This window comes from Salvelinus namaycush, chromosome 10 (assembly GCF_016432855.1).
Source record: "Salvelinus namaycush isolate Seneca chromosome 10, SaNama_1.0, whole genome shotgun sequence".
Taxonomy (NCBI): Eukaryota; Metazoa; Chordata; class Actinopteri; order Salmoniformes; family Salmonidae; genus Salvelinus; species Salvelinus namaycush.
This window is the reverse complement of record NC_052316.1, coordinates 9,383,294-9,410,318: the sequence shown is the minus strand read 5'-3', so window position 1 is coordinate 9,410,318 and position 27,025 is coordinate 9,383,294. Positions and strand designations below refer to the sequence as shown.

Here is a 27,025-nt window from a genome sequence, read left to right as displayed (position 1 = left end):
TTTGCTTTTTTCCCCCTACCCCACCAACCAACAAACAAACATCCATACGAGGAAATTCATTCTTGTTTCAGTGATTAAACATCTCGTCTGCCTGGCGGATGACATGGTCAGGGATTAAACCTTTTAAGAATGACAAATGTAGTCGAGTGGTGGAGTCATTCTTTTTTAAATCCATCCTAAACAGATTCTTATTGAATAGCAGATTCCATTAGGCCCAGTGAGGGATGCTTCCCTCTATGATAAGTAATGGAGTCGAGAAGAACAGATGGCCATGTGGGTGTAAAATAAAGGGAGTATAGAGAGGGATAAAGAGAATAAAGAGAGGGAGTGTGTGTACGAGAGGGAGATGAGGAGGGTATTGGATGCAGTGTTTCTAAACTACGGTCCTCAACTAGCCTATCCCCAAGATTGAACATTTTTGTTCAAGTGTGTAAGAGGAGAAAAAGACGGTGTGTGTAGAAGTGCATGCAGGGAAGAAGTGGCGTATGGAGCTGTTTCAGACCACACCCTTATCGCTGTGCACAAGGCCAAGATCCAATGAGACTGCAACATGACCTCCAACCCTCCAATCAGGACATGATCAGGAAGTAGAAATTAGTTGTGACAGAGTCAACGATCAGCTCTCACAAGGGTTGGCTATTCACATGCATCAGTCCTGACCTGCACTTACCAAACTGAACAGGGATAATGGAACTCCTCCCTAGGGCAGCTATACAGGCTGTGTGTGCGCTTACGTCGGTATGCATATGCGTTTGGTATGTGTTTCTGTGCATGTATGCTGTGTGTGTACACTACAGTACGCCCCTGAGTCGGAGGCTGTGGTCGGGACAGTGTGCTCACATACCTCAGAAAACCTTTAACACAGGAAGCAATTCATCATAACATGTATGTGGGAGATATTGTCTCCATATTGAACCAATTAGGGCCTGGCCGGTTTCATCATCCTCTATAACCTGGTGTACGTCCCAAATGGCACCCTATTCCCTACATAGTGCATTACTTTTGACCAGGGCCCTATGGATTGTTCCAAGCCCTGGTCAAAAGTAATGCACTACATAGGGAATAGGGTGCAATTTGGGACGCAGTCCTGGTGCTGGTCTAAGAGGAGCTGAGGGGCTGAGGGGGCTCTGGAGCGTGGTACAGTGTAATAATTGAATTTTGATTAAACACACATGGCCCGTGACCCTGCATGGATATACAGAAAGCTGCGACCTACCCACTACGAGATTTCTCTATCTCTCTCTCTCTCTGTCTCTCTCTTTTTTTCTTTTTTTCAGAGCTGAGAACTTGCCAGAAAACAGGATGGACTTAAGGAGTGAGGGAGGGATAGAGGGATGTAGGGAAGAGGTGAAGATGTATGAAATATATGAAAATCAGGGACAGCTGGAGAACAAAGATTTCTTTATGTCCGACTGGCCACCGCAGCTGTTTTGCTGCATTAGTGAATATGATGAGGTCTGATGTGGAGATCTTCACTGGTGTTCTACTGGAGCTGGAGAGTATGTCTGCATCCCAAATGGCACCCTGTTTCCTATATAATGCACTCCTTTTGACCAGGGCCCATAGGGGCACATGGGCAAGTGTACTATGTAGGGAATAGAGTGCTATTTGAACCTCATGCTACACTCACAACGAACCTGGATGATTTGGGGATGTCGATGGGATGGGGGGTTAAGTTAATGCGTCCTCACACACACACACACACACACACACACACACACACACACACACACACACACACACAGATCGGCTTACCACCAGCATGAAGGTCAAACCCAGTCAGTCTGGACATCAAAAGACTGACACCAAATCCCAGTAATGGTGCACGCCTTTACGCCACAGGTCCAATCTGGAGGTTCCATGTTGAGGTTGGAACCCAGAAGGAGGTCCTTAGGATTTTGATATAGGTATGCATCCAAAATGGCACCCTATTTCCTTCATATTGCACTACTTTGGCCAAAGGTAGTGCACTTTATAGGTCAGTAGGGTGCCATATGGGACAGACAGCTGTAGATGTCCGTGTATCTGCTGCTGGTGTGTTGGTTAGGGGTAGTCATGAAACGTACCAATGTCTTCAAATGATGTATATAACGCCAAACACATTTACATAGAAAGATCCTAAATGTCCCTTGTCTGTCACAAACGTTGAATAAAATTATATTTAAACTTTGCTGATTGTCCGTGGTGTTCGTCCCTCAGCTGGTAGAACTTTTAGACAAAATAACCACAGGAAAGTATTATAAAACCAACTTCAAAACGCAGGTCTGTGTGGCAATTAAGTTGTGTTTTGCTCATGACCGAAGGCACGTGCACAAGTCGCAAGTAGACGCACGCGAACCATGCATACTAACTAAAGTCTTGTAGGTGTTTACATGGTTTTGCACAGAGGTGGAAAAAGTACCCAATTGTCATACTTGAGCAAAAGTATAGATTCCTTAAAAGAAAGTTACTCAAGTATAAGTGAAAGTCACCCAGTAAAATACTACTTGAGTAAAAGTCGAAAAGTATTTGGATTTAAATATACTTAAGTATCAAAAGTAGAAGTATAAATCATTTCAAATTCCTTATATTAAGCACAGCGAACGGCACCATGTTCTTGATTTTAAAATGTATCGATAGCCAGGGGCGCACTCCAACATTACAACATTATTTACAAAAGATGCATTTCTGTTTAGTGAGTCCGTCAGAACATAGGCAGTAGGGATGACCACGTGTTCTCTTGATAAGTGCCTGAATTTCACAATTTTCCTGTTCTGCTAAGTATTCAAAATGTAAGGAGGACTTTGGGTTGTCAGGGAAAATTGTATGGAGTAAAAAGCACAATATTTTCTTTAGGAATGTAGTGAAGTAAAAGTGAAAGTTGTCAATAATATAAATAGTAAAGTACAGATACCCCCAAAAAACAACTTAAGTAGTACTTTAAAGTATTTTTACTAAAGACTTTACACCACTGGTTTTGCGCCAGTGCCAAATGATAGAAATGTCAACTTCAATACCGGTGCTCTAAAAAGTCAGGTCAACAATACTTTCCTGTGGATATTTAGTGAAAAATTTCGATCATTTGAAGGACCAACACCACAGACAATTGGCAGAGTAAGTTCAAATCTAATTTTATTCAACATTCCGGCTTGTAGAGGACCTGAGAGGACCATTTCCAGAATCAACACTGTCATGTTCCAGAAGTTGAATTGAGAAATTCACCGTCTGGTCCCCAGGCAAGTTTAGGGGCTGGTTGTGTTTTGTTAAGTGAAACATTATTCTCCACTCTTTCTTAGCCACAGTGTTCGGTGTCCTTTTATAGTTGCCTAGTGAATTATGGTAGACCTACAGTACAGTTAACATTGGGTAAGTGCAAATGGGAATAGTGCAAACTCTTAAGTTTGGCTCACCAGTCCCTTTTCAAATACTGTACTTGGAGAACAGCAAAAACAAGCAAAAATGACCCCAGCCATTATCACATTGCTTGCTGTAACTTCAGTCACCTCAGTCGATCTACAAACTCATAGCCTATTAGCCATACAATTAGCTGCTACACATTAAAGGCCCAATGCACTCAAATGTGATTTTTGTATACAGTTGAAGTCCGAAGTTTACATATACCTTGACCAAATACATTTAAACTCAGTTTTTCACAATTAATGACATTTAATCCTAGTAAAAATTCCTTGTCTTATGTCAGTTAGGATCACCACTTTATTTTAAGAATGTGAAATGTCCGAATAATAGTAGAGAGAATGATTTACTTTAGCTTTTATTTCTTTCATCACATTCCCAGTGGGTCAGAAGTTTACATACACTCAATTCGTATTTGGTAGCATTGCCTTTCAATTGTTTAACTTGGGTCAAACGTTTCGGGTAGCCTTCCACAAGCTTCCCACAATAAGTTGGGTGAATTTTGGCCCATTCCTCCTGACAGAGCTGGTGTAACTGAGTCAGGTTTGTAGGCCTACTTGCTCGCACAAGCTTTTTCAGTTCTGCCCACAAATGTTCTATGGGATTGAGGTCAGGGCTTTGTGATGGACACTCCAATACCTTGACTTTGTTGTCCTTAAGCCATTTTGCCTTTGGAAGTCAAACTTTGGAAGTATGCTTGGGGTCATTGTCCATTTGGAAGATCCATTTGCGACCAAGCTTTAACTTCCTGACTGATGTCTTAAGATGTGGCTTCAATATATCCACATAATTCTCCTTCCTCATGATGCCATCTATTTTGTGAAGTGCACCAGTCCCTCCTGCAGCAAAGCACCCCCACAACATGATGCTGCCACCCCCCCATCACGGGTGGGATGGTGTTCTTCAGCTTGCAAGCTTCCCCCTTTTTCCTCCAAACATAACGATGGTCATGATGGCCAAACAGTTCTATTTTTGTTTCATCAGACCAGAGGACATTTCTCCAAAAAGTAAAATTTTTGTCCCCATGTGCAGTTGAAAACCATAGTCTGGCTTTTTTATGGCGGGTTTTGGAGCATCGGTACGTCTTTGCTGAGCAGCCTTTCAGGTTATGTCGATTTAGGACTCGTTTTACTGTGGATATAGATACCTTTGTACCTGTTTCCTCCAGCATCTTCACAAGGTCCTTTGCGGTTGTTCTGGGATTGGTTTGCACTTTCCGCACCAGAGTACGTTAATCTCTAGGAGACAACGCGTCTCCTGCCTGAGCGTTATGACGGCTGCGTGGTCCCATGGTGTTTATACTTGCATACTATTGTATGTACAGATGAACGGGGTACCTTCAGCTATTTGAAAATTGCTTCCAAGGATGAACCAGACTTGTGGAGGTCTACAATCTTTTTTCTGAGGTCTTGGCTGATTTCTTTTGATTTTCCCATGATATCAAGCAAAGAAGCACTGAGTTTGAAGGAAGGCCTTGAAATACATCCACAGGTACACCTCCAATTGATTCAAATTATGTCAATTAGCCTATCAGAAGCTTCCAAAGCCATGACATCTGTTAAAAGGCACAGTCAACTTAGTGTATGTAACCTTCTGACCCACTGCAATTGTGATATAGTGAATTATAAGTGAAATAATCTGTCTGTAAACAATTGTTGGAAAAATTACTTGTGTCATGCACAAAGTAGATGTCAAAAACCGACTTGCCAAAACTATAGTTTGATAACAAGAAATGTATGGAGTGGTTGAAAAACGAGTTTTAATGACTCCAACCTAAGTGTATGTAAACTTCCGACTTCAACTGTATTTCCACACTATGAGGTTGGAGTAATACTGTGAATTGGTGATAATGCCCTTTTAGTATAAGAGCTGTTTGAAAAGACCTGACATTTCTGTATGTTTTGGTAAGATGGAGTTTTGGCCTGCCTAGTGACATCACCAAGCAGTAAATTAGTTAATAGACCAATAAGAAAGAGTTACAAACCTCTCTGTCAATAACATCTCATTTTCAATTTTCCCCTCCCCACTCAGACCACTCCCAGTTTCGAAATTGCACCTTGTTTATTCTACAATTCTAACTTTTAACAGTAAATTGAGACCCCGATGAGTTCCTAAAAATGTATATATATTTTTTTTATATTAAAAAAAATGTCAGAAGTACGGACTTCAGTGTCCTCATATGTAACTACGGCCCTGGTTGCATGAACATTCATGTACTGCACAAAACACACACAGAACATGTTCTGAGAATATAAGATATTAATGGTCGAGACAAGTTCCATGGGAACACTGCAAAACACATTCCTGTGTCCAATGACACTTAAAACATAGAACGCTTTGTCATTGTCCCCTGGGGGTTTTTGACTAGTTCCCAGTTTGTTCCGGGACGTACCTAAATACATGTTTAGGACGCCGCCTGATGGTCCCAAATAATCGTTCTCCAAATAAACCACACTACCCATTGTACTGTTGCGGAGCCCATCAAGGCCCTGATTGGTGAACCACTGATCTATTTACAGCTCTTTGCCTGTTGGCAAGGTTCGGGACACCCATAGACACAAACAGTGCTTTTAACATACAATGTTTTCAATCAAACATTTCTTGAACAATTCAGCGATACAGATTTAATATAGCCCTCCCATTGGGCACACACTGGTTGAATCAACGTTGTTTCCACGTCATTTCAATGAAATTATGTTGAACCAATGTGGAATAGACGTTGAATTGACGTCTGTGCCCAGTGGGCTAACCAAAACGCCTAAATATGTTCTCAGGGGGTGTTTGCTAACATACATGAAATGTTCCTGTAACTAACTGGTCACTCAAATATCAGGGGAACATTACGGGTAACGTTACACAGCAGCAGTTTGGTTTAAACGTAGGGCTCTAATCAATCCGCATCGCAGAAGTTCAGCTGTACAGCGTGAATGAAATGTAAAGCCGACGTTCCCACTTTAGCGTAGACTGCATTCACAGTGAACGCTGCATAAGTCGGCTGCATATGTCTGATCGATCAGAAATGACCGTTACTTTTCTATCGTGGAATCTGTAACATGCTGATCAAACTGACTCTGCGCGTGTATCTGCGTGCGCATGTTGATTTTTGATCTATCCCCACCAGGGACCTCGTTTCTAAAAATGTTCTTAGATTTATACTTGAACTTAGTCGTAAGATCATTTCCGACGGTGTGCTTACGTTCGATTCATAAAAGACACTGTGCATAAAAAAACCTAGTTTACGCAGGTTCTAAGAAGCCCGTTTGTAATTTACGCACCGGTGATCTATAAATATCAAATTAACACTAAACTTGACCGCACCTGAACGTGCCTTACAATCAGAGATTTCCCCTTATAGAATGCTAGCACAAATGAGGGTTTAGTCAGGAATAGCCATGGATCATCATGTGCAAAAAAGTCATTCCGGTCTCTGAAAACTCTCACCTTCTAAAAGCACGGTTTTCAATGTCTTCTAATAACGCAAGAACAGCCATGGTTACTTTTTTCTAATTTGACACACTATAGAACATCGCATTCTGTTTTTAATTCAAAACGCCGTGCGTCTGGCAATTAAATCCTCACACCTTTACACATCCACACACATTTATAATTCCTAACAAATTGTTCATAAACCTAATGCAAATTTCACCACAGGCTTGGACGCATATGCGTCCCAAACGGCATTACCCCTACATAATCAGCAGGAAAATCACGTACGGCAAGTCTAGACTTTGCGTAGAGATAAGATCATTTCCATGTCAAAGCAAGGTTTTATAAATAACTACTTATATGTGGTTTTCTGCGTGAGTCATACTTAAGATGCATTTATGACAAGCAGGTTAAAATCCCGAAACCAACTGTGAATTAATTAATTTGAAGACAAGTCGAAACACACATGAAACATTCATGGACATTTAGCTAGCTTGTTGTTGCCTGCTGATTTGTCCAGGGAGATAAACATTGGGTTATTTTACCTAAAATGCACATGGTCCTTTTTTTTTGCTGGATCTTTGTCAAATTTTGACCCATTTTGAGTCACACAAAATCCTGTGTTATCTACTCCGGTAATTAATCCACAGATAAAAAGGGGAAACCTAGTTAGTTTTTAGTTAGTTTGCTTTGATTATTCTCTCCTCGTTCATCTTTCTTCTTCTTTTGTGGATTTTATATGGCGGTTGGCAACCAACTTTAAGGTGCATTACCGCCACCAACCAATGAGTAGATGGGAGAGAGGGGACTTACGTGTCAAGCGTCTAAAATAGAACCAAGTTCTAAAATAGAACTGACCACGCAGACGCCCGCAAGCAGTTTGGATGAAATTATTGAATGACATCTGTGTAAATGTATTTTGCAACGTGGCTGGTTTGGTCAGCATGTAACGCTTCAGCTTTACAGGTTGAATAGAGCCCTTAATGTTGAAGGCAGTGTTCAGTCTGGTTTAACCACTGTAACCCAATCAGCTGGGAGACTCCCTGTGTCACTTTATGATTTCACTCACTCGACTTCTATAAAGACAAGCAAACGTTACTGCCCAGGGGCCGGTGACCTCACCCCAGCCTTCCTGTTATTCCAGTTTAGGCTTTTCTCACAGACCATAGTAGAGGTGCCTATAGGGGACAAGTTTCTGTAGGGCCTCTCTGATATTGTGTGTGTGTGTGTGTGTGTGTGTGTGTGTGTGTGTGTGTGTGTGTGTGTGTGTGTGTGTGTGTGTGTGTAAAAAAGAGAGATAAGGGATGCAGAGTCTGGGGAGTGGAGAGGTTTTGTGTGTAAATCAGTGTGCCTAATAATGGAGCAGCTAAATCCTCCCTAGTCTGATCCAGCTAACACACACACACACACACACACACACACACACACACACACACACACACAACTATTCTTCTCATCTCTCTCCACTCTCCCTTGTCGGGCTGTGGGTGCAATCAATGGAGGCTGCAATGAAGGATTATTTATCCAAAGGGGTTGAGATTGTTTTCGGTGGAGCAGTAGAGGGTCCGCAGTGGACGCAGGAAAAGACTGTCGCTCCCCTCTTCTAAACTGTGTGTGTGTGTTTGTGAAAGAGAAAGATAGAGCGCGAGAGTGTGAGCATATTTGTTTGAGTGTATCTGAGTTTGTGTGTGTGTGTGTATATATATGTGTGTGTTCCGTAATATCAGTGCTCCACACTTGTGGAGTTAGTGGCTATAAAGCACTCGGCCATATGAGGAATGGCCTCCTCTCTGTCGGGTGAGTGGAGGGAAGGTTAGGCCCAGCTCAGCCTCTACTCTGCAGCTCTCCTGGGAAGTGCCCTATAAATCTCCCAACTCTTATCCTTGTGCTGTATTGATAAGCCCTGCTAAGACAAAAGACGAGGAATTGTGACAAAATGGGGGCTTGTCCGGCATACTGTTTCCTATGAGTATGGTAGTCGCTCTAGTCAGCTACTAGGAAGCTCTGCTGTGCCCAGATATGAGTTTTCAAAATACACATTTGGGTGGAGCTTCAGTCACTGACATCCACCTTGAGAGGTTATAAGATTGGTGGCATAATTTAAGTTGGACTTTAAGTTGGAAGCATTTGTGGAAAACCCTACATGTGAGATAGATAAATGTACAAAGGCGAATCTGTCTGTCGTTGCAAAGCATTTATGACCTCAAAGTGCCATCTAGCGATCCAAAAGCAGTAGTCAAAGAGTTGATCGGTGCTGCTTTGGTGGAGGAGGAAATCCTTCTGCAACTACAAGAGTTAGAACGAAAGGCAAAATTTGGAACATAAATTTGTTAGAGCACAGGGGAAGACAAGAGTATGCCGCCAGACAATAAGAACAGGAACGTGAACACGCCATGCGACTATGATAGATAGATCTGCGAACACTCCGAATCCAGTCAGGGCATCCTTCACCCTCAATAGACTCTGATCTTGGTCGGAACAGCCAGGTTGTACCGCCTTTCAATGAAAAAGAGGTGGATGTACACTACCAGTCAAAAGTTTGGACAACTATTCATTCAAGGGTTTTCTTCGTTCTTACTATTTTCTGCATTGTAGAATAATAGTGAAGACATCAAAACTAACATATGGAATCACGTAGTAACCAAAAAAGTGTTAAACAAATCTACAGTTGACGTCGGAAGTTTACATACATTTTAGCCAAATACATTTAAACTCAGTTTATCATAATTCCTGACATTTAATCCTAGTAAAAATTCCCTGTCTTAGGTCAGTTAGGATCACCACTTTATTTTAAGAATGTGAAATGTCCGAATAATAGTAGAGAGAACGATTTATTTCAGCTTTTATTTCTTTCATCACATTCCCAGTGGGTCAGAAGTTTACATACACTCAATTAGTATTTTGGTAGCATTGCCTTTATATTGTTTAACTTGGGTCAAACGCTTTGGGTAGCCTTCCACAAGCTTCCCAAAATAAGTTGGGTGGATTTTGGCCCATTCCTCCTGACAGAGATGGTGTAACTGAGTCAGGTTTGTAGGCCTCCTTGCTCGCACACGCTTTTTCAGTTCTGCCCACATATTTCATATTTCATAGTTCATTTACATAACTATTCAGCCCCTTTGCTATGAGACTCCAAATTGAGATCAGCCTCATCCTGTTTCCATTGATCCTCCTTGAGATGTTTCTACAACTTGATTGGAGTCGACCTGTGGTAAATGCAATTGATTGGACATGATTTGGAAAGGCACACACCTGTCTATATAAGGTCCCACAGCTGACAGTGCATGTCAGAGCAAAAACCAAGCCATTAGGTTGAAGGAATTGTCCGTAGAGCTCCGAGACAGGATTGTGTAGAAGAACAGATCTGGGGAAGGGTAACAAAAACTGTCTATAGCATTGAAGGTCCCCAAGACAGTGGCCTCAACCATTCTTAAATGGAAGAAGTTTGGAACCACCAAGAGTCTTTCTAGAGCTGGCCGCCTGGCCAAACTTCGCAATCGGGGGAGAAGGGCCTTGGTCAGGGAGGTTACCAAGAACCTGATGGTCACTCTGACAGAGCTCTAGAGTTGCTCTGTGGAGATGGGAGAACCTTTCAGAAGGACAACTATCTCTGCAGCACTCCACCAATCAGACCTTTATGGTAGAGTGGCCAGACGGAAGCCACTCCTCAGTAAAAGGCACATGACAGCACGCTTGGAGTTTGTCAAAAGGCGCCTAAAGGAGTCTGATCACAAGAAACAAGATTCCCTGGTCTGATAAAACCAAGATTGAACTCTTTGGCCTGAATGCCAAGCGTCACGTCTGGAGGAAACCTGACATCATCCCTACGGTGAAGCATGGTGGTGGCAGCATCATGCTGTGGGGATATTTTCCAACGGCAGGGACTGGGAGAATAGTCAGGATAGAGGGAAAGATGAACGGAGCAAAGTACAGAGAGATCCTTGATGAAAACCTGCTTCAAAGCACTCAGGACCTCTGACTGGGGCGAAGGTTCACTTTCCAACAGGACAACAACCCTAAATACATAGCCAAGACAACACAGGAGTGGCTTAAGGGACAAGTCTCAATGTCCTTGAGTGGCCCAGCCAGAGCCTGGACTTGAACACGATCGAACATCTCTGGAGACCTGAAAATAGCTGTGCAGCGACGTCCCCCATCCAACCTGACAAAGCTTGAGAGGATGTGCAGAGAAGAATGGGAGAAACTCCCAAAATACAGGTGTGCCAAGCTCGTAGCGTAATACCCAAGAAGACTTGAGGCTGTAATCGCTGCCAAAGGTGCTTCAACAAAGTACTGAACAAAGGGTCTGAATACTTATGTTAATGTGATATCATTTTTTTTGTTATATAAATTTGCCAATATTTCTAAAAACCTGTTTTTGCTTTGTCATTAAGGGGTATTGTGTGTAGATTGAGAGAATAATATATATTTTTTAATACATTTTAGAATAAAGCTCTAACATTGCTGCCTCATTCTAAAATGGAGGATTTTTTTTTTATACACACAATACCCATTAATGACAAAGCAAAAACAGTTTTGAAGAGTTGCAATGAAAAAGCCATATCTCAGACTGGCCAATAAAAAGAAAAGATTAAGATGGGGGAAAGAACACAGACACTGGACAGAGGAACTCTGCCTAGAAGGACAGCATCCCGGAGTCGCCTCTTCACTGTTGAGACTGGTGTTTTGCGGGTACTATTTAATGAAGCTGCCAGTTGAGGACTTGTGAGGCATCTGTTTCTCAAACTTGACACTAATGTACTTGTCCTCTTGCTCAGTTGTGCACCGGGGTCTCCCACTCCTCTTTCTATTCTGGTTAGAGACAGTTTGTGCCGTTCTGTGAAGGGAGTAATACACAGCGCTGTGCAAGATCTTCAGTTTCTTGGCATTTTCTCGCATGGAATAGCCTTCATTTCTCAGAACAAGAATAGACTGACGAGTTTCAGAAGAAAGTTCTTTGTTTCTGGACATTTTGAGCCTGTAATCGAACCCACAAATGCTGATGCTCCAGATTCTCTGTACGCCTATGTAGATATTCCATTAAAAATGAGCCGTTTCCAGCTACATAAGTAATTTACAACATTAACAATGTCTACACTGTATTTCTGATCAATTGGTATTATTTTAATGGACAATTTTTTGTTGCTTTTCTTTCAAAAACAAGGACATTTCGAAGTGACCCCCAATTTTTGGATGGTAGTGTACATATATATCAGTTAAGAACTAATTCTTATTTACAATGACAGCCTTCTGGGGAACAGTGGGTTAACTGCCTTGTTCAGAGGCAGAACGACAGGCTACACACACACACACACACACACACACACACACACACACTTTAAATTGTTTTTATTATTACCTAAAACTGAAGTTTGAGAAACGGGTAAAATAAAGTATGTTTCTATAACTTGCATTCCCTTGGAACGAGACCAAACAAAACTAATCTCCAAAATGTGCAGTCAAAGTAAATTGTGAGCCAGGGCAACACATTGGCTAAACATACAACTTATTGACTGCCCACCCTTGAGAGAAACAGCAACGAAGTTGTCCTTACCACAAACATGTCTGATTTCAAGGGGAAACTCCTGCAATATCCATAGTAATTTTCCTCTCATGATTTTCCAAAGTGACACGAGTGTCAGCCCACATTATGGTTAAGAGAAACTGGTTACCACTCTTGGCTTTGGGCAAAGGACCAACAGAGTCCACCAGAAACCTGCTGCTGAAACATTTGTCAAAAGCAGGAATACGCTGCAAAGTTGCAACCGGAACAGCTTGGTTCGGTTTACCGTTCCGCTGGCAAACGGGACAGGATTTACAGTAAGACACGACATCCTGTTTCAGACCAGGCCAAATTAAGTTACGCAAGATACAGTCATACATCTTGTTGACCCCAAGATGGCCTGTCATACTACCATCGTGAGCCAACCTCAGTATCTCTTGTCGAAGCGTAACTGGAATGACAATTTGAGATACAGTGGGCCAATCGTCTTGCCTGGAAGTGACGCAAGAACACCATTTCCTTATTTAAACACCATCTCTGTCAAAGTAACGCACACGAACTTAATCAAACTCCGCTTTTGGACGTATCTCAGCAAAAAGAGGGGAGAGGGAAACATCATTACTCTGATCAGTAATCTGCTGGACATCCTAGACATCGAAGTGTCAACTGTAGGGACCCTCTCTTCCTTCAGCGGTCCTACGAACCTTTTGGGTTTTCAAAGGAGAGGTCAACTCAGGAGGTTTAGTGAAGTCAAGATCACCCATAAATGTCTCAGACAGAATGACCATGGCGGGATCGCTGACATCCTCAACACTAGACTTTCTCCCGGCGACTTTCTTAGACATCGCACTTGTAGCACAATATGGGAACATGCTAGGCTACTTTTCCGATAACCCATCAGGTTCCTCTACTTTGGGTTCCTTACAAACGAAAGGATTTGGCACGACCTTCCCACCAGCCAAATCGTTTACCAAAATGAATGAGACCACCTTCACCAGTAGGCTAGGTCTCACTCCATCGACAAATAAGATCTGACTCGAGTTCCACATTAAACAAAAAGGATCTTCCATGCAACACATCTCCACGCCTTGTACTAACACACTGTAACCAGTTGCTGAAGTGTCAGACAAAGCCAAAATACCCTCAAATATTTAGGAGATACAGCAGTCCCAACCAGAGACTTAATGGGCTGGAGTGCTCCCACAAGAAGAAACAGCATTTTCACATTCTCAATGTTCTGTTTCAACGTAGGACACTAAGAGCTCATGTGTCCTTTCTCTACAGCAGTAATGACAAACTGGTGGATACGAAATACAGTTTTCTGCCGATCTTTATATTTGGGCAATGTAGAAATGGACTGAAACCTCAGAGTAGCAGTTAATTTCTCTGGATTGCTTTTTGAGTAGGGATAACTACTGGGTGCTTTGTTTGTGAAGGTAGTTGTATGTGTCAACACAAACTCATCTGCAAGAACTGCAGCTTTCGCAAGAGTGAGATCCTTGTGCTCATAAATGTAGGTCGCAACCTTTTTGTGAAGGCAATTCTTGAACTGCTCGAGAAGTATGAGTCTTTAAATCCTCAAGGTCCTCGACCTCTTGAGAACCACACCACCGATCAAAAAGACACGCGGACTCAGTGGCTTTGTGATTCTGTCTTTTGTAATTTACATCAATGTTGTCGGTATGCTTCTGGGACTAACTCGTAAGCCCGAAGGAGAGCAGCATTAACAGGGTCATAATCTGAACTCTGGTCAAGAGATAAAGCGGCGTACACTTTCTGAGCCTTTCCCACAAGAACACTTTGAAGGAGCAGTGACCAGATATCACGCGGCCATGTTAGGGATGTGGCAATCCGCTCAAACAGAGTCAAATATACATCCACCTCGTTTTCATTGAAAGGCGGTACAAGCCGGCTGTTCCGACCAAAATCAAACTATTGAGGGTACAGGATGGCCTGACTGGATTCGAGTGTTTCCAGATCTATCGCTCTCTTATCCCTCATCCCTCTTTGTCTTCTTTGCCTCTCATCTTTAGTCCACAGAAGTGAAAAAGATGTTTGGCCTTCTTTATGATTTACGTAATATATAGTATATTGTCTAGCTCGAAAACTAGTTGCGTTGACACTTGCCGTTTAATCTGACACGGAGTACACTATCAGCAGTTCAACGGCAAACGTTGAGCCCATTGGAGGAACTATGTGTGCAGGGATGGAACTATGTGTGACCATCCCTGCAGGATGATTGGCAGTGACCAATCATCCTGCAGGGATTTCAGAGGTCAGGGAAATGACACGCTAGGTCTCAGCATCCATCCTGCAGATGAAGACAGATCTTCTCCCCCTGAAGTATCCCTACTGTCATCTTTATTACAAAGGCTGCAGCAGGGATGCTTGGGAAAAGTCACAAGGCAGAGCCATCTCAGCTTTCTGCTGAGGTCTGGGGTGTGTTGCCCTGCTGTGCGTCTGCGCGATGGGGGACCCGGTGTACTCTCACTGGCCTGATAGATGAGCTACATGAGCCTGAAAGCCATCTTTAAAACATATGGGTGTGACACTCCTAATCTACACAGTGCAACAGAAAGTGACGGGGAGAATGTGTTGTACAGTAGGTGGGCGGGCTGGATATTCTAGATGTGGTATCAGTATGGATATCCGACACTGCTACGGTGAATACAGCGGTTCATCGATTTGTTATAGCCAGAGTTGTGTTGCAGCGGGAGGTTGCTTGCTGTGGAGGGGGTTCGTTGTGAGGACTGTTTGAGGGCATAGGAGCGGAGTGTGTTCCTTTACGAAAGTCATTTTAATGGAGGGATAACGTCATTTACAAAAGGCGGCCATGTTCATTAAATGATCACTTTATTTACAAAAATCTCAAATGACAAATGAAAGCAAAAAGACAGTCATACAGTACAATTAGTTCCCTTGCTGCCAGACATACTCAAAAACCACAAATGACATTATATTTACAGTACACCGTTCTCAGTGCAGATTCTAGATTCTCATAGGAGTATAACAACGATGACTTGAAGCTCTATGCGGGTGGTCATCAACCCACTGGTACTGGAGAGCTACACAGAGTGGCTAATGTTGTGTTGGAACAAAAGCCTGTACTGTAACCCTCCGGGACCTGAGCTTGTGACCACGGGTGAATCTCAAGTCTTTCCTTGTTTCCTCATCTCCTCAGATTTGATCTTCAAATGCATTTTGAGGAGAAGACAAGGAATGAAGGACAAAGAAGCAAGGAGAGACTAAGTCTCGCTTCACAGGCTCTACTCCTGACATTGGGGGTACATGCAGACAGGAGAAGTGGACTCGGAATAGTTCGTATGTACTGGTCGGGTGAAAAATAGGATGCCAAAAGAGGGGCATAATTTAAAAACGACAGCATTCAGACAGCATGTTGTTGTTTTTCACTTTCGCCCTGAAACGACAGAAAAGAGGTTGCATGCAGTATTTTGTTGTTGTTGAACTTATATATTTGATAGAGTCCGTGTTAAATTCTCATGTGATGCCTAGCAGACTGTACAGTGTGGGCTCATGTACATGTCATTTTGAATGTCATACAGATGTAATAAGTGGACATTCAAAATGACACAGAACATATACAAAAGTATGTGGGCACCCCTTCAAATTAGTGGAATCGGATCACGCCCTTTCCTGTTTCAGCAGGACAATGCCCCCGTGCAAAAAGCAAGGTCCATACAGAAATGGTTTGTCGCAATCGGTGTGGAAGATCTTGACTGGCCTGCACAAAACCCTGACCTCAACCCCATCGAATACCTTTGGGATGAATTGGAATGCCGACTGCGAGCCAGGCCTAATCGCCCAACATCAGTGCCCGACCTCACTAATTCTCTTGTGGCTGAATGGAAGCAAGTCCACGCAGCAATGTTCCAACATCTCGTAGAAAGCCTTCCCAGAAGAGTGCAGGCTGTCTTAGCAGCAAAAGGGGGACCAACTCCATATTAATGCCCATGATTTTAGAATGAGATGTTCGACGAACAAGTGTCCACATACTTTTCGATATGTAGTGTATGTACACCGTTAGGTGAAAAGACGTGCAAACTGTTATAAAGAGATCTCTCGTGGACAGACTTCATAACATGTAAATGGTAGCTGATGCAGTTACATGACATGTTTGTTCTGGGTTTCCACAATTACACCACGAATGACTCACCAAAGCCTGTTGTCTCTAACATGCTACTAGTGTACCCCGGTGCGGCGTGTCTAACATGCTATACTCGTGTACACACCCTCAGGGTGAGATCTGGGTTCTTCTATAGGTGTCGTTGGTAATGGAGAGGCGTGTGAGTCTGGCACCGTAGTGGTCCACTATGTAGTCAGACTTATCCGATGGACCCACTATCTAAAAGGAAGGAACAGAGGAAAGACATCAGGTTACACACGGTGAAAACCTGGGTCCAGCAGATAATACACTTCTGATTTGGTACTCAGCAATCGCAGCAGAGTGGGACCAGTGAACTTACACACACACACCTGAGTGTGTAAAGGGCGCAGAAGCTGAGTCCAGCTACAGCTGGGCTACTGGTTAACCCTCTGATAATGAGTTTGTGACTAGAGTGTGTTGTATCCAAGTAGATCAACATTGGCGAGGCATTCCAGCCTTTTAAGGGACTTTGGCCAGATAGAGGCTTTCTGAAGTGTTAAATCAGACTGGCAGATTTAGAAATGGGCAGGCTGGTGGCATGACCGATTCAGTTCAGACAGCACCCACAACAGGACTGACAATTTCCATGTCAAGTGTCAACTCCCTCAATCCAAGACTCTCTGCTGTACAAACCAAACACACCTCAGAAGGCTCTACATGGAAATCCAAGACCTTCAATTGCTTGAATCCCTGTCTGATAACCATTTAAAAAACACACTGCTCCAACAATCCACGTCCCATCTATCTATCACCTGTGTCCGTCTCTGCTCTACCTAGTTTGCAAATTGGAAAGTTATCGGACATAATTCATCTGGCGTGGACCTCTGTATTTCGAGAGAGAGAGAGAGAGAGAGAGAGAGCGAGAGAGAGAGAGAGGTCCCAAACCAACCACGTACAGCTTCCTCTCCCCCAGTCATAATCAATGAATATAAATTATCACGTCCCAGGTGTTTACTCATTACTTCTCAAAGATGCATTTGCCCGCTCTGACGTTGCTTTTAGTCGAGGTAGTTAGCCGTTAAAATATGGGGCTTTAGCGTGACGTCTAAATGGGCTCTCCGGGGACACGGAACTCTTTATCAAAATTGTCACTCTTTAAAAAGGCGGAGAACGAGAGAACCTGGACGCAGCCTATACAGCTAATTGAGAATGTAAGTGTTTTGCTGTGCGCGACAGCCGAAGCCGCTTAAAAGCATTGCTCTCTTAGGGCCTTCAATAAGAAATTAGGAGAACAATAAACAGTGCGCCCGTCGCCTCGCTTAATCAAAGTGGCCGAACGCACGCCAACGCCCCTTTCTAAGGAAATAGCGGCTTTATAAAGGCCTGCATCCACAGTAGGATGTAGAGGACCACTGGGGAGGACGAGAAAAAGAGGTAGGTAACTAGAGAGAGAAAGGGTATACTGTTTCTCGATCACGGTTTGTGTTTTTGTCTCAGATGTGATACAGGGAACTGTTATGGTAAAATTCTGGAAAGTCGCATTCATGACGCACAGTTCTAAAATGACACACCACTACTATTCTATACGGTAAAAACATATTTTTAAGTATAAGGACACGGGTTTCATTCAACACGTTTAACTATATTGAACAAACCAAACAAATAAGTGTGCTTTTCGTTCTATAACATCCGGCCATGTTGACAATGAGTTAAAGCTAAAAGCTTGCTCTGTCCACGTGGACCGTGGTCTTATTCACAACCCTAAGTGTATACCGTAGCAAAAGTGTTTGCAACAGAAAGCGGGGGATTTTTTTTTTTCAAGTAGTCCCTCCCTGTTTTGGCCGACTTGCTTCCATTTGGTTCCTAGTGAACACGAACCATGTATGGCATCCTGCAAACACTGGTTCCTTAATGGAGACGGTGAAGGTAAAGAGGGGTGAGCTGAGGCCCTAACAGGATGACAAATGGACTGGCCTCTCTTTGTCAGGCTCGGGGGCCATAAATGGGGGGTTAGGGGGGACCGAGGAGGAGGGGGGAATGGGGCTAGAGAAGCCCCTTTGCGAAAACACACCACAGTCTCATTAACCCCCATTCATAGAGAGGTTAGTGCTGAGCAGAGGGCCACACAGACACAGGTGCTCTTCTGAATACAAACAGACACACACACACACACACACACACACACACACACACACACACACACACACACACACACACACACAGCATCTTCCTGACTGGCTTGGCTATGCTTCTGTTCAGTGTTACGTGGCCTGCTCTGATTAGTGTGTGTGTGTTGCGTGACCATTGCATCAAAGCCCAGGCTGTTCTGTAAAGACCAACTTTGCTCCACTCGTTTGATTACCATCACTGTTAGGGTTCAGACACAGCAGCGCGCTGAACTATCGCCAGACAAACGCTACATCCCACACTCGGTGCGACTTGTGCGAGCATTTAGCGGAAGAGAGCGACTGTTTATTGACGGGGGTGCGCTCAAATTGAGAAACTTCTTTTGAAATCGTAGAAATAGCTTTGTAAAACATACAATTATCATACTGATAACACCACAGTGGTTTCCTAACTTCTGTTTGCAGTGTGACCCAACAAGCCTTTTAATGTTTCTTGTGGCCAACCAATGTAGTCATCTGCTGTGACCCAAAAGGAACCAGCTTCTACCCACAATTAGGGATCCCTGACCTAACACACCCTTGTCACCGCCGCATTGGATGCATAAACAATTACTTTCAATGTCACTGTGAGAAGACCATGGATTTTCACACACATAACCAACAGATAGAGGGATTACTTAGCAGCTCTGTGTTCCACAGCTGTTCCCTGAATGCCACTTACCTGCATTGAGATCAACATGAAATCCACCAAGCTCCCAATCCCACAGAAGCCCACAGTGCAGAACTTGAGCAGCCCTAGAGAGAGGGAAAGAGAGAAGCAGAGAGAGACAGAGAACGAAAGGGAGACACATAGTCAATGTGGGATGAAGCTTAAAGGGGCACACCATGTCTCTTTAAAGTAGGCATAAATAAAAATCCTGCCTGGCCCCTAATCATAATTTGCTACCTATTGTGTGAGCAACGCTTCGTTGTTTACATGAAAACTCTCCCATCCAGGCGACTGGGCAACGTTTCAGTTTATCCCCCGTGTTCCGTTCCAACTTTGCCCGTGTGTCGCTGAATGGGAAATTAACTTGCGAGGCGAAGGTGAACAATTTGGAACGCTTTCAGTGCTGGGTGAATATGTGTCTGAGTGGAGAGGGTGTATGTGTGCGCGCGTGTTTTTTTTGCTGCCTGCTTTGCTTTCAGAGAGAAATGGTGCTAAGTCAACTTTGTTTCCAAAACAACGGAGGATTGTGAACAACAGGTCTTTATCGGTGAGAGGGGCAGTGAAGTGGAGTATGAATGTGTGCAGGTTGTGCTTTAACTGTGCAGTGAGAGTGTGAATTGGATGCATGAAAGCCCAGAGCAAGGGCGGTCATTCAACTAGACACATTCTCCTTTCAACATTCAAATGTCACTAGCCTACAACATAGTCAAATCACCACACTACCCATTTCTTAGGGGGGGGTGACATCCCTGGGCAAAGGCTACTGGTGCTCACTAGCCCCACATCTTCCACACGCACACAGCTAAATGATGAGAATCTTAAATTGGGGGGGTTAGGGTTAGGGGGGGGGGGGTTACGTAGGTAGCTTTGTTGATTTTTAAAATGATGGCCATCAGGTGTCTGCTCTACAAAACCACTGCCCATCTTGCCAGCTTAATACGCCACTGTTCCATGGTGATGCCCACGCCAACCGTACCAACCCACGCGCTGCTAAGTGCAGCCTGTAAAGCTTGCTCATGCCTGTCCAGTGTGGCTCTGCGATGCCTACGTACCCCATGCTAGTAGGAAAAACAAAAAAGACCCTAAAATGTGGAGAATCTTGGATGTATTTTTACAGCAAATAAGCCTTGCAAATACTTGAATAGAATATATAATAGATACATAGCACACCAATACTCGTCCTGAACTTTACAGCAGGGCTCTCCAACCCTGTTCCTGGAGAGCTACCGTCCTGTAGGTTCACTTCAACCCTAATGTTACGTTCCCCAGTTTCTGTGTTGTAGTTTGTGTATTTGAGTGTGTGTGTTTCAGGAGATGGCTTCCTGAATTCTCCCCAAGCAGCTGATTGGTCAGCCCCATTGATGATTGGAGCTGACCCCGCCCCCTCGTCAAGTTACAGCTCTATCCGATTAGACTCCTTCTGAAGCTATATAAAAGCCAATATTCTGTTCAGGAGAGAGATGATTGCTGAGAGAGGAGGCTGATGGCTGTGGGTTATTTACTGTGTTGGTTGTTCTCAGAGGGAGATGAGTATGTCCTCTGTTTTCGTTGTTGCGCAGAGGTATAATTTGTTTCCAGTATTTTTGTAGCCGGTCCTACTAAGGTATGTCTATGACAAAAGGACTGTGTTTTTGATTGTGAAATTGTTTGTAAAATTCTGTTTAGTTTGTTCCCAGGGGGGGAAGGCGAAGGCACCTAGGGAGTGCTTAGGCAAGAGGCCCGCGGGCATACATATACCTGTAGTATATTCACTGTCTAGGCACACTAGGTAAGACCTGGGCAGACCACCCCCTGTATTTTGGTTAGCGCACCAGGTGGTGCTAAGTTAGGTAAGTAGTGGGTAGGCAGGTAAGGTAGGAGAGGGGGCTTTGATATTTACTTTCTTTGCTTTGGTTCCATCCAGCCCCTTTTCCCCAAAATTACCGTGTGATGGAATAAATTCCTTGTAAACAGTACAATTCTTTGCCTTTTGTCATCCTTACTCACACCTACAGTCCATACCTCTTTCACTTCACGGGGAGTTGTAGCAGGGTGTTGCGTTCCCTCTTCATAGAGGTGTGCGTAACACCTAATCTACCACACCTGATTCTAGTAATTACCTGGTTGATAAACTGAATTAGGTTAGTTACAACTGGGGTTGGAATGAAAACCTACAGGAGGGTAGCTCTGCTTTACAGCAATGATAAGTTAAAGGTCATACTGTAAACCAGGGGTATTCAAATCTTACCCTACGAGGTCCGACGCCTGCTGTCTTCTATTCTGATATTGAATTGCACCCACCTGATGTCCCAAGTCTAAATCAGTCCCTGATTAAAGGGGAACAATGAAAAAACGCAGTGGAACTGGCTTCGAAGTCCAGAGTTGAGTTAGAGGCCTACCTAAAGCTGGGTATCCCAGGTAGAAGCGATCAGCTCCTAACCACCCCAGGAAGAGGGACAAGGCCACTGCTATTTTGTAGGAGTAACCGCTCCTGCAAAGAAATCCCATTTTAGTTTGAAGCAGTTCACTAACGCTTTAAATGTGTAGACATTACATACGATGGGGTATTATTTAGGCTAATCAATAAAAAATACTTTCATATTCACTAGGCATGAAACAGGAAGGTACTATCTGGTGTGTATTCACTTGGAACAAAATGAAAGCAAACAAGGAGGGACCTACCTGACTTTTCCCAATATATTTTTTTTTGCTACGGTGTGCACTAATGAATACACCCGACCATGTCCAATAAGAAATGTTTGTTTCGGTTTTCCGTTGCAAAACGTTTTGCTATGTTGTGCCCTTATAAGTATTCAACATTTCCACAGTGCCGAATGTCTGGTAAAAAAGATACATACACATTCCTGCAGGGGATGCTCTGGTTGAAGCCCACTTCCTCTCCGCTGAACCGAAACTCTGTCCCGTTGGACAAGCGGCAGCTGACATTCGGAGCAGGTAGGCATTCCACTAAAGAAAACAGATAGGCTAGGCTAAATCAACCCCAAAAAACACGTATGCACACAGGAAAAACATGTGTCGATTGATTGTGAGTTTGGGTACAGACACAGATTCAGAGCTGTCATATATTATATAGATTTTTGTATAGATTTTATATACAGTGCTTTCCACATTTTGTAACGTTACAGCCTTATTCTAAAATGTATTGAATTGTTTTTTTCTCATCAATCTACACACAATAACCCAAAATGATGAAGCAAAAACAGGTTTAGACATTTTTGCTGATTTATATATAAAAAAAACTGATATCACATTTACATAAGTATTCAGACGCTTTATTCAGTACTTTTGTTGAAGCACCTTTGGCAGCGATTACAGCCTTGAGTCTTCTTGGGTATTACGCTAAGCTAGGCACACCAGTATTTTGGGAGTTTCTCCCATTCTTATCTGCAGATCCTCTCAGGCTTTGTCAGGTTGGATGGGGGAGCATCACTGCACAGCTATTTTCAGGTCTATCCAGAGATGTTCGATCGGGGTCAAGTCCGAGCTTTGGCTGGGCCACTCAAGGACATTCAGAGACTTGTCCCGAAGCCACTCCTGCATTGTCTTGGCTGTATGCTTAGGGTCGTTGTCCTGTTGGAAGGTGAAACTTCGCCCCAGTCTGAGGTCCTGAGCACTCTGGAGCAGGTTTTCATCAAGAATCTCTCTGTACTTTGCTCAGTTCATCTTTCCTTCGATCCTGACTAGTCTCCCAGTCCTTGCCGCTGAAAAACATCCCCACAGCATGATGCTGCCACCACCATGCTTCACCGTAGGGATGCTGCCACCACCATGCTTCACCGTAGGGATGGTGCCAGGTTTCCTCCAGCTGTGACACTTGGCATTCAGGCCAAAGAGTTCAATCTTGGTTTCATCAGACCAGAGAATCTTGTTTCCCATGGTCTGAGAGTCCTTTATGTGCCTTTTGGCAAACTCCAAGCTGGCTGTCATGTGCCTTTTACTGAGGAGTGGCTTCTGTCTGGCCTCTCTACCATTAAGGCCTGATTGGTGGAGTGCTGCAGAGCTGGTTGTCCTTCTGGAAGGCTCTCCCATCTCCACAGAGGAACTCTGAAGCTCTGTCAGTGACCATCGGGTTCTTGGTCACCTCCCTGACCAAGGCCCTTCTCCCCGATTTCTCAGTTTGGCCAAGCAGCCAGCTCTAGGAAGAGTCTTTGGTGGTTCCAACCTTCTTCCATTGAAGAATGATGGCGGGCACTGTGTTCTTGGGGACCTTCAATGCTGCAGAAATGTTTTTGTGCCCTTCCCCAGATCTGTGCCTCGACACAATCCTGTCTTGGAGCTCTACGGACAATTCCTTCGACCTCATGGCTTGGTTTTTGCTCTGACATGCACTGTCACCTGTGGTGTGTGTCTTTCCAAATCATGTCCAATCAATTAAATTTACCACAAGTGGACTCCAGTCAAGTTGTAGATACATCTCAAGGATGATCAATGGAAACAGGATGCACCTGAGCTCAATTTCGAGTCTCATAGCAAAGGGTGTGAATAGTTATGAAAATAAGGTATTTCTGTTTGTATGTTGCTTTTTTTAAATTTTTAATTAGCAATAATAAAAAAAAAAACTGTATTCACTTTGTCATTATGGGGTACTGTGTGTAGATTGATCAGGGAAAAATGAATTTAAGCAATTTTAGAATAAGGCTGTACCGTAACAAAATGTGGAAAAAGTCAATGGGTCTGAATACTTTCTGAATGCACTGTATAGCCTATGTATTTCAGTATGCATTTTGAAAATGAAGGACATATTAAAAATGATGTGTCCTAATCAGCAACCATAACAATTCAGTTTTAAAAACAATATTTCAACTCTGACTTTATAGGGAGGACCTTGGGTCACCCAAAGACAATTCATGTTACCCACAAAATACCACATACATTGAAATGCATAACCACTCACCCCAAGCTATCATGTCCTTGCAGTTCGCAGGTTCTTGAGTGGCATCATCTATCCGGGGTTCTTTGCAAAGATACTTGAACAGCATTAAGGCAATGACCAAATAGGAACGATCACTCACAGCATATTAAATAATACAACATATCAAACAAGTTGTGCTTGTGTCGTGATGTTGATATGCTGCACCCATTCAGTCAGTCATTATCATCAGCATTCTGAGGAACACTACATTACACAACAATAATGTATAGAGGTAACTAGTTATCTAGCTAGCTTTAAGAGCAAGATGTACTCTTAAGGAGCCTACTGTTACTCCTTAAGGTCCAAGGACCATATGTTATTTTCAGAGAGACTGGCTCTGGCAGCCAAAACAGCCAAATACTCCATCTAAACGTGAATCAATTCTCAATTGCGATATGGTTCTAGAAACATAAAGCCCCTTACTTTCATATCACATTAAAATAAATCAACAAATGCAAAATGTACACTGTTTTAACCGGCTCTATCACAGTTGCAGCCAACAGTATTTTTAAGTGAAAAAACATTTCTGGCGGCCTTCTTCCGTTACACACTAGATCATTGCTGCGGGATATAGATACATTGAAATAATTTAGCCAAATTAGGCTAAAAAAAGAAATAATGTCCACTAAATATTACTCATGTCTATACAGACATAAATAAAATAATTCAAAATAGGCTACCACACTAAAGAGCATAATTTATCTACAGAGATCAATGACGCCTAAAAACTAGCTATGGATTAAGTTTTATCACAAGCACTTAAAGTCGGGAAGGGTGTAATTTGGATAGTGTGCTTACAAACTGGTGTAAACCTTCACAAGTTTTGAACAGGCTATATTTCAGAAATGACCAAGAGAGACTAGTGTCTACCATACCCAACAATTGACAGCAATAGGCTTATGATATTTATTTTACAAAAGCCTACTTACAGGCCTAACCTATCTTAAACTAAATACGGAGCACATAAAGACTGATCAAACTTAATTTAGCCAACGAAAATGTCTCAACAGAATGAAACAAAACACGTTTTATATATTTAAAGAACTGGTTTAGATAAGTAAATAGGCCTACATTAATAACAATGACATGCAATAATAACAATGATAAAACAAATGATTATGAATATGAACAAATTAATAAAGTTCCAAAATTGTATCCTACCTGAATAGCAAGTTGCACAGTAGCCTGCATTTGGCAATTTGTCTGGTATAAAAATAAATTCTGCTCATGTCTTCTATCATGTAAATGACATTTGTTTTTATGTAATGCCAATGTTTTTCCAGATCATGCAAAAAAAATAATAATAATGGAAATCCTAAATAAGTGTCTGCTCAACTGTATGCCACTACGTAAATGTGATTATAGATGCATGCAATGCTTTATTACAGATGTTTTTTTCTCTCTCGCTGTAACGTGGAGATATGGCCTTGTGGGAACAGAACAGTACACTAACCCTGTTAAAGATGTGTATCAATTTAAACTTTTTTATTTTCCCCTGGTATTAAAGATCCGCGTATGCTTCCAAAACCGTACCGCAAGCGATGCATGTTAATGTTCAGATCCGAGACCGTTTCACAATTTGATTAGTTAGTTATATTGTTTCCCAAAAGTACACACTATGCAGGCTTATGTAGTCAGCTATCCAAGCAAAATCATGTTAACAGATAGAGCTAAACAGATAACGTTAGCTAGCGAACTTGAATAAAAACCCTGTCATCATTGTCGTGATTTGCTAAATATTAAATGTAAAAAGATATTGTCCCAAGCGTAGACTTTTACAGCTATCAACATCATTTCCGAGAACAAGTTGAAAATGGCAATACGTGCAGTAAAAGAAGATGCTCAACGATAGAGTCCGTAAACAAAACAGCCGACTCCTGTGAGACGCCATGTTGAATGTTGACAACACGCCCACACTTCGTCACGTGACATCAAAAGTTTTTAAAGCGACACATCTGAGTACTGTATCGTCCAAGACCCAACTCCTGTGATTTCGTACCAGTAAGACTTGTTTTCATCTTTAAAAGTAGTTGAACTGATAACTTTGAACTTAAGCTATGAGTCTTACCATTCAAGTGAAAAACTAATTTAGTGTTGTAATATGCAAAAAACAACATGCTAATGCTATGCTAGCAAATAAGTTTATGAATCGCAACAGCTTACGTTATTAGCTAGCTAACAACAAGTATAGTACTACTGACAGTAGCTAGCTGACTCACTGAAGTTGGCTAGCTATCTAACGTTAGCTGAATATTTCGAGAAGCTCTGGTAGCATTTATCGTTACAAGTTGTTTTATGGGGTTATATTATCACCCGACAAAAGGCAAAGTTGTGTTGTTTTAAGAACCTAGCTAGTTAACCGTACTTACTCAAACAAACGTTTTTTTTTACTTCATGCTTTGAATTAGTTATTCAACTAACGCTACAGCTACGCACGACCAATAGAAACAGATGATGATTCTGTGCACCTGTTGCATGTAAAGCAAAACAGGCGTTACTCCTTTAGCTAGCTAACGCTACGTCTCTAAAGTTATTAGGCCTTTACAGTATAACGTTAAACCGTTCTGATTTTGTGGATCCTTTTTGCCAGTACTGTACTTTATTTATCTTTCGCTTGACTTTGCTGCTCAGCTGATTTAAAAATAAATAAATTACTTCCTGCTTCAGGTAAGGTGCGGATTCGGTGATAAACTTCCGCCGTACAGGTAGGGTGTGAAAGAAAATATATCGCTAACTGTTACAAGATAACTTTAAGCTTATGTTGCTTCATCGTCTTTTGGTTTTAGCTAATATAGTAGCCTAACTTCCTCGAGGTTTGTCAACATAATATATTGCCACAAAAGCTAGCCTG

At 42.7% G+C, this 27,025-nt stretch overlaps 2 protein-coding genes across 9 annotated transcripts in view; one reads left to right on the top strand and one right to left on the bottom strand.

Moving 5' to 3' along the window:
• Positions 1-15,164: 15,164 nt before the first annotated feature.
• On the bottom strand, positions 15,165-26,990 carry LOC120054642 (TM2 domain-containing protein 1-like). 3 transcript variants are annotated; one of them, XR_005477622.1, is made up of 7 exons: positions 25,932-26,988; positions 24,157-24,230; positions 22,100-22,208; positions 21,641-21,732; positions 19,275-19,348; positions 16,497-16,685; positions 15,165-15,740 (listed from the first exon to the last, which is right to left on the bottom strand). XR_005477622.1 is itself a non-coding variant. In XM_039002145.1 (7 exons), the coding sequence occupies exons 1-6, from the start codon at positions 26,063-26,065 to the stop codon at positions 16,575-16,577; spliced, it is 594 nt and encodes a 197-aa protein (XP_038858073.1). In that variant the 5' UTR covers positions 26,066-26,990; the 3' UTR covers positions 15,165-15,740; positions 16,573-16,574. The 3 variants fall into 3 exon arrangements, 2 of the variants coding, with proteins under 2 accessions (XP_038858073.1, XP_038858071.1); XM_039002145.1 differs by having other exon boundaries at positions 16,573-16,685; positions 25,932-26,990; XM_039002143.1 differs by lacking the exon at positions 15,165-15,740 and having other exon boundaries at positions 16,241-16,685.
• Positions 26,099-27,025, top strand: part of patj (PATJ crumbs cell polarity complex component) — a 166,576-nt gene continuing 165,649 nt past the window's right edge. For 5 of the 6 annotated variants that reach the window (XM_039002140.1, XM_039002141.1, XM_039002139.1 and 2 more), the window contains exon 1: positions 26,099-26,175. The gene's annotated coding sequence lies outside the window, so the exon portion shown is untranslated. Of the gene's footprint in view, positions 26,176-26,398; positions 26,842-27,025 lie in introns of those variants that run through there. The other variant, XM_039002138.1, reaches the window with a different exon arrangement.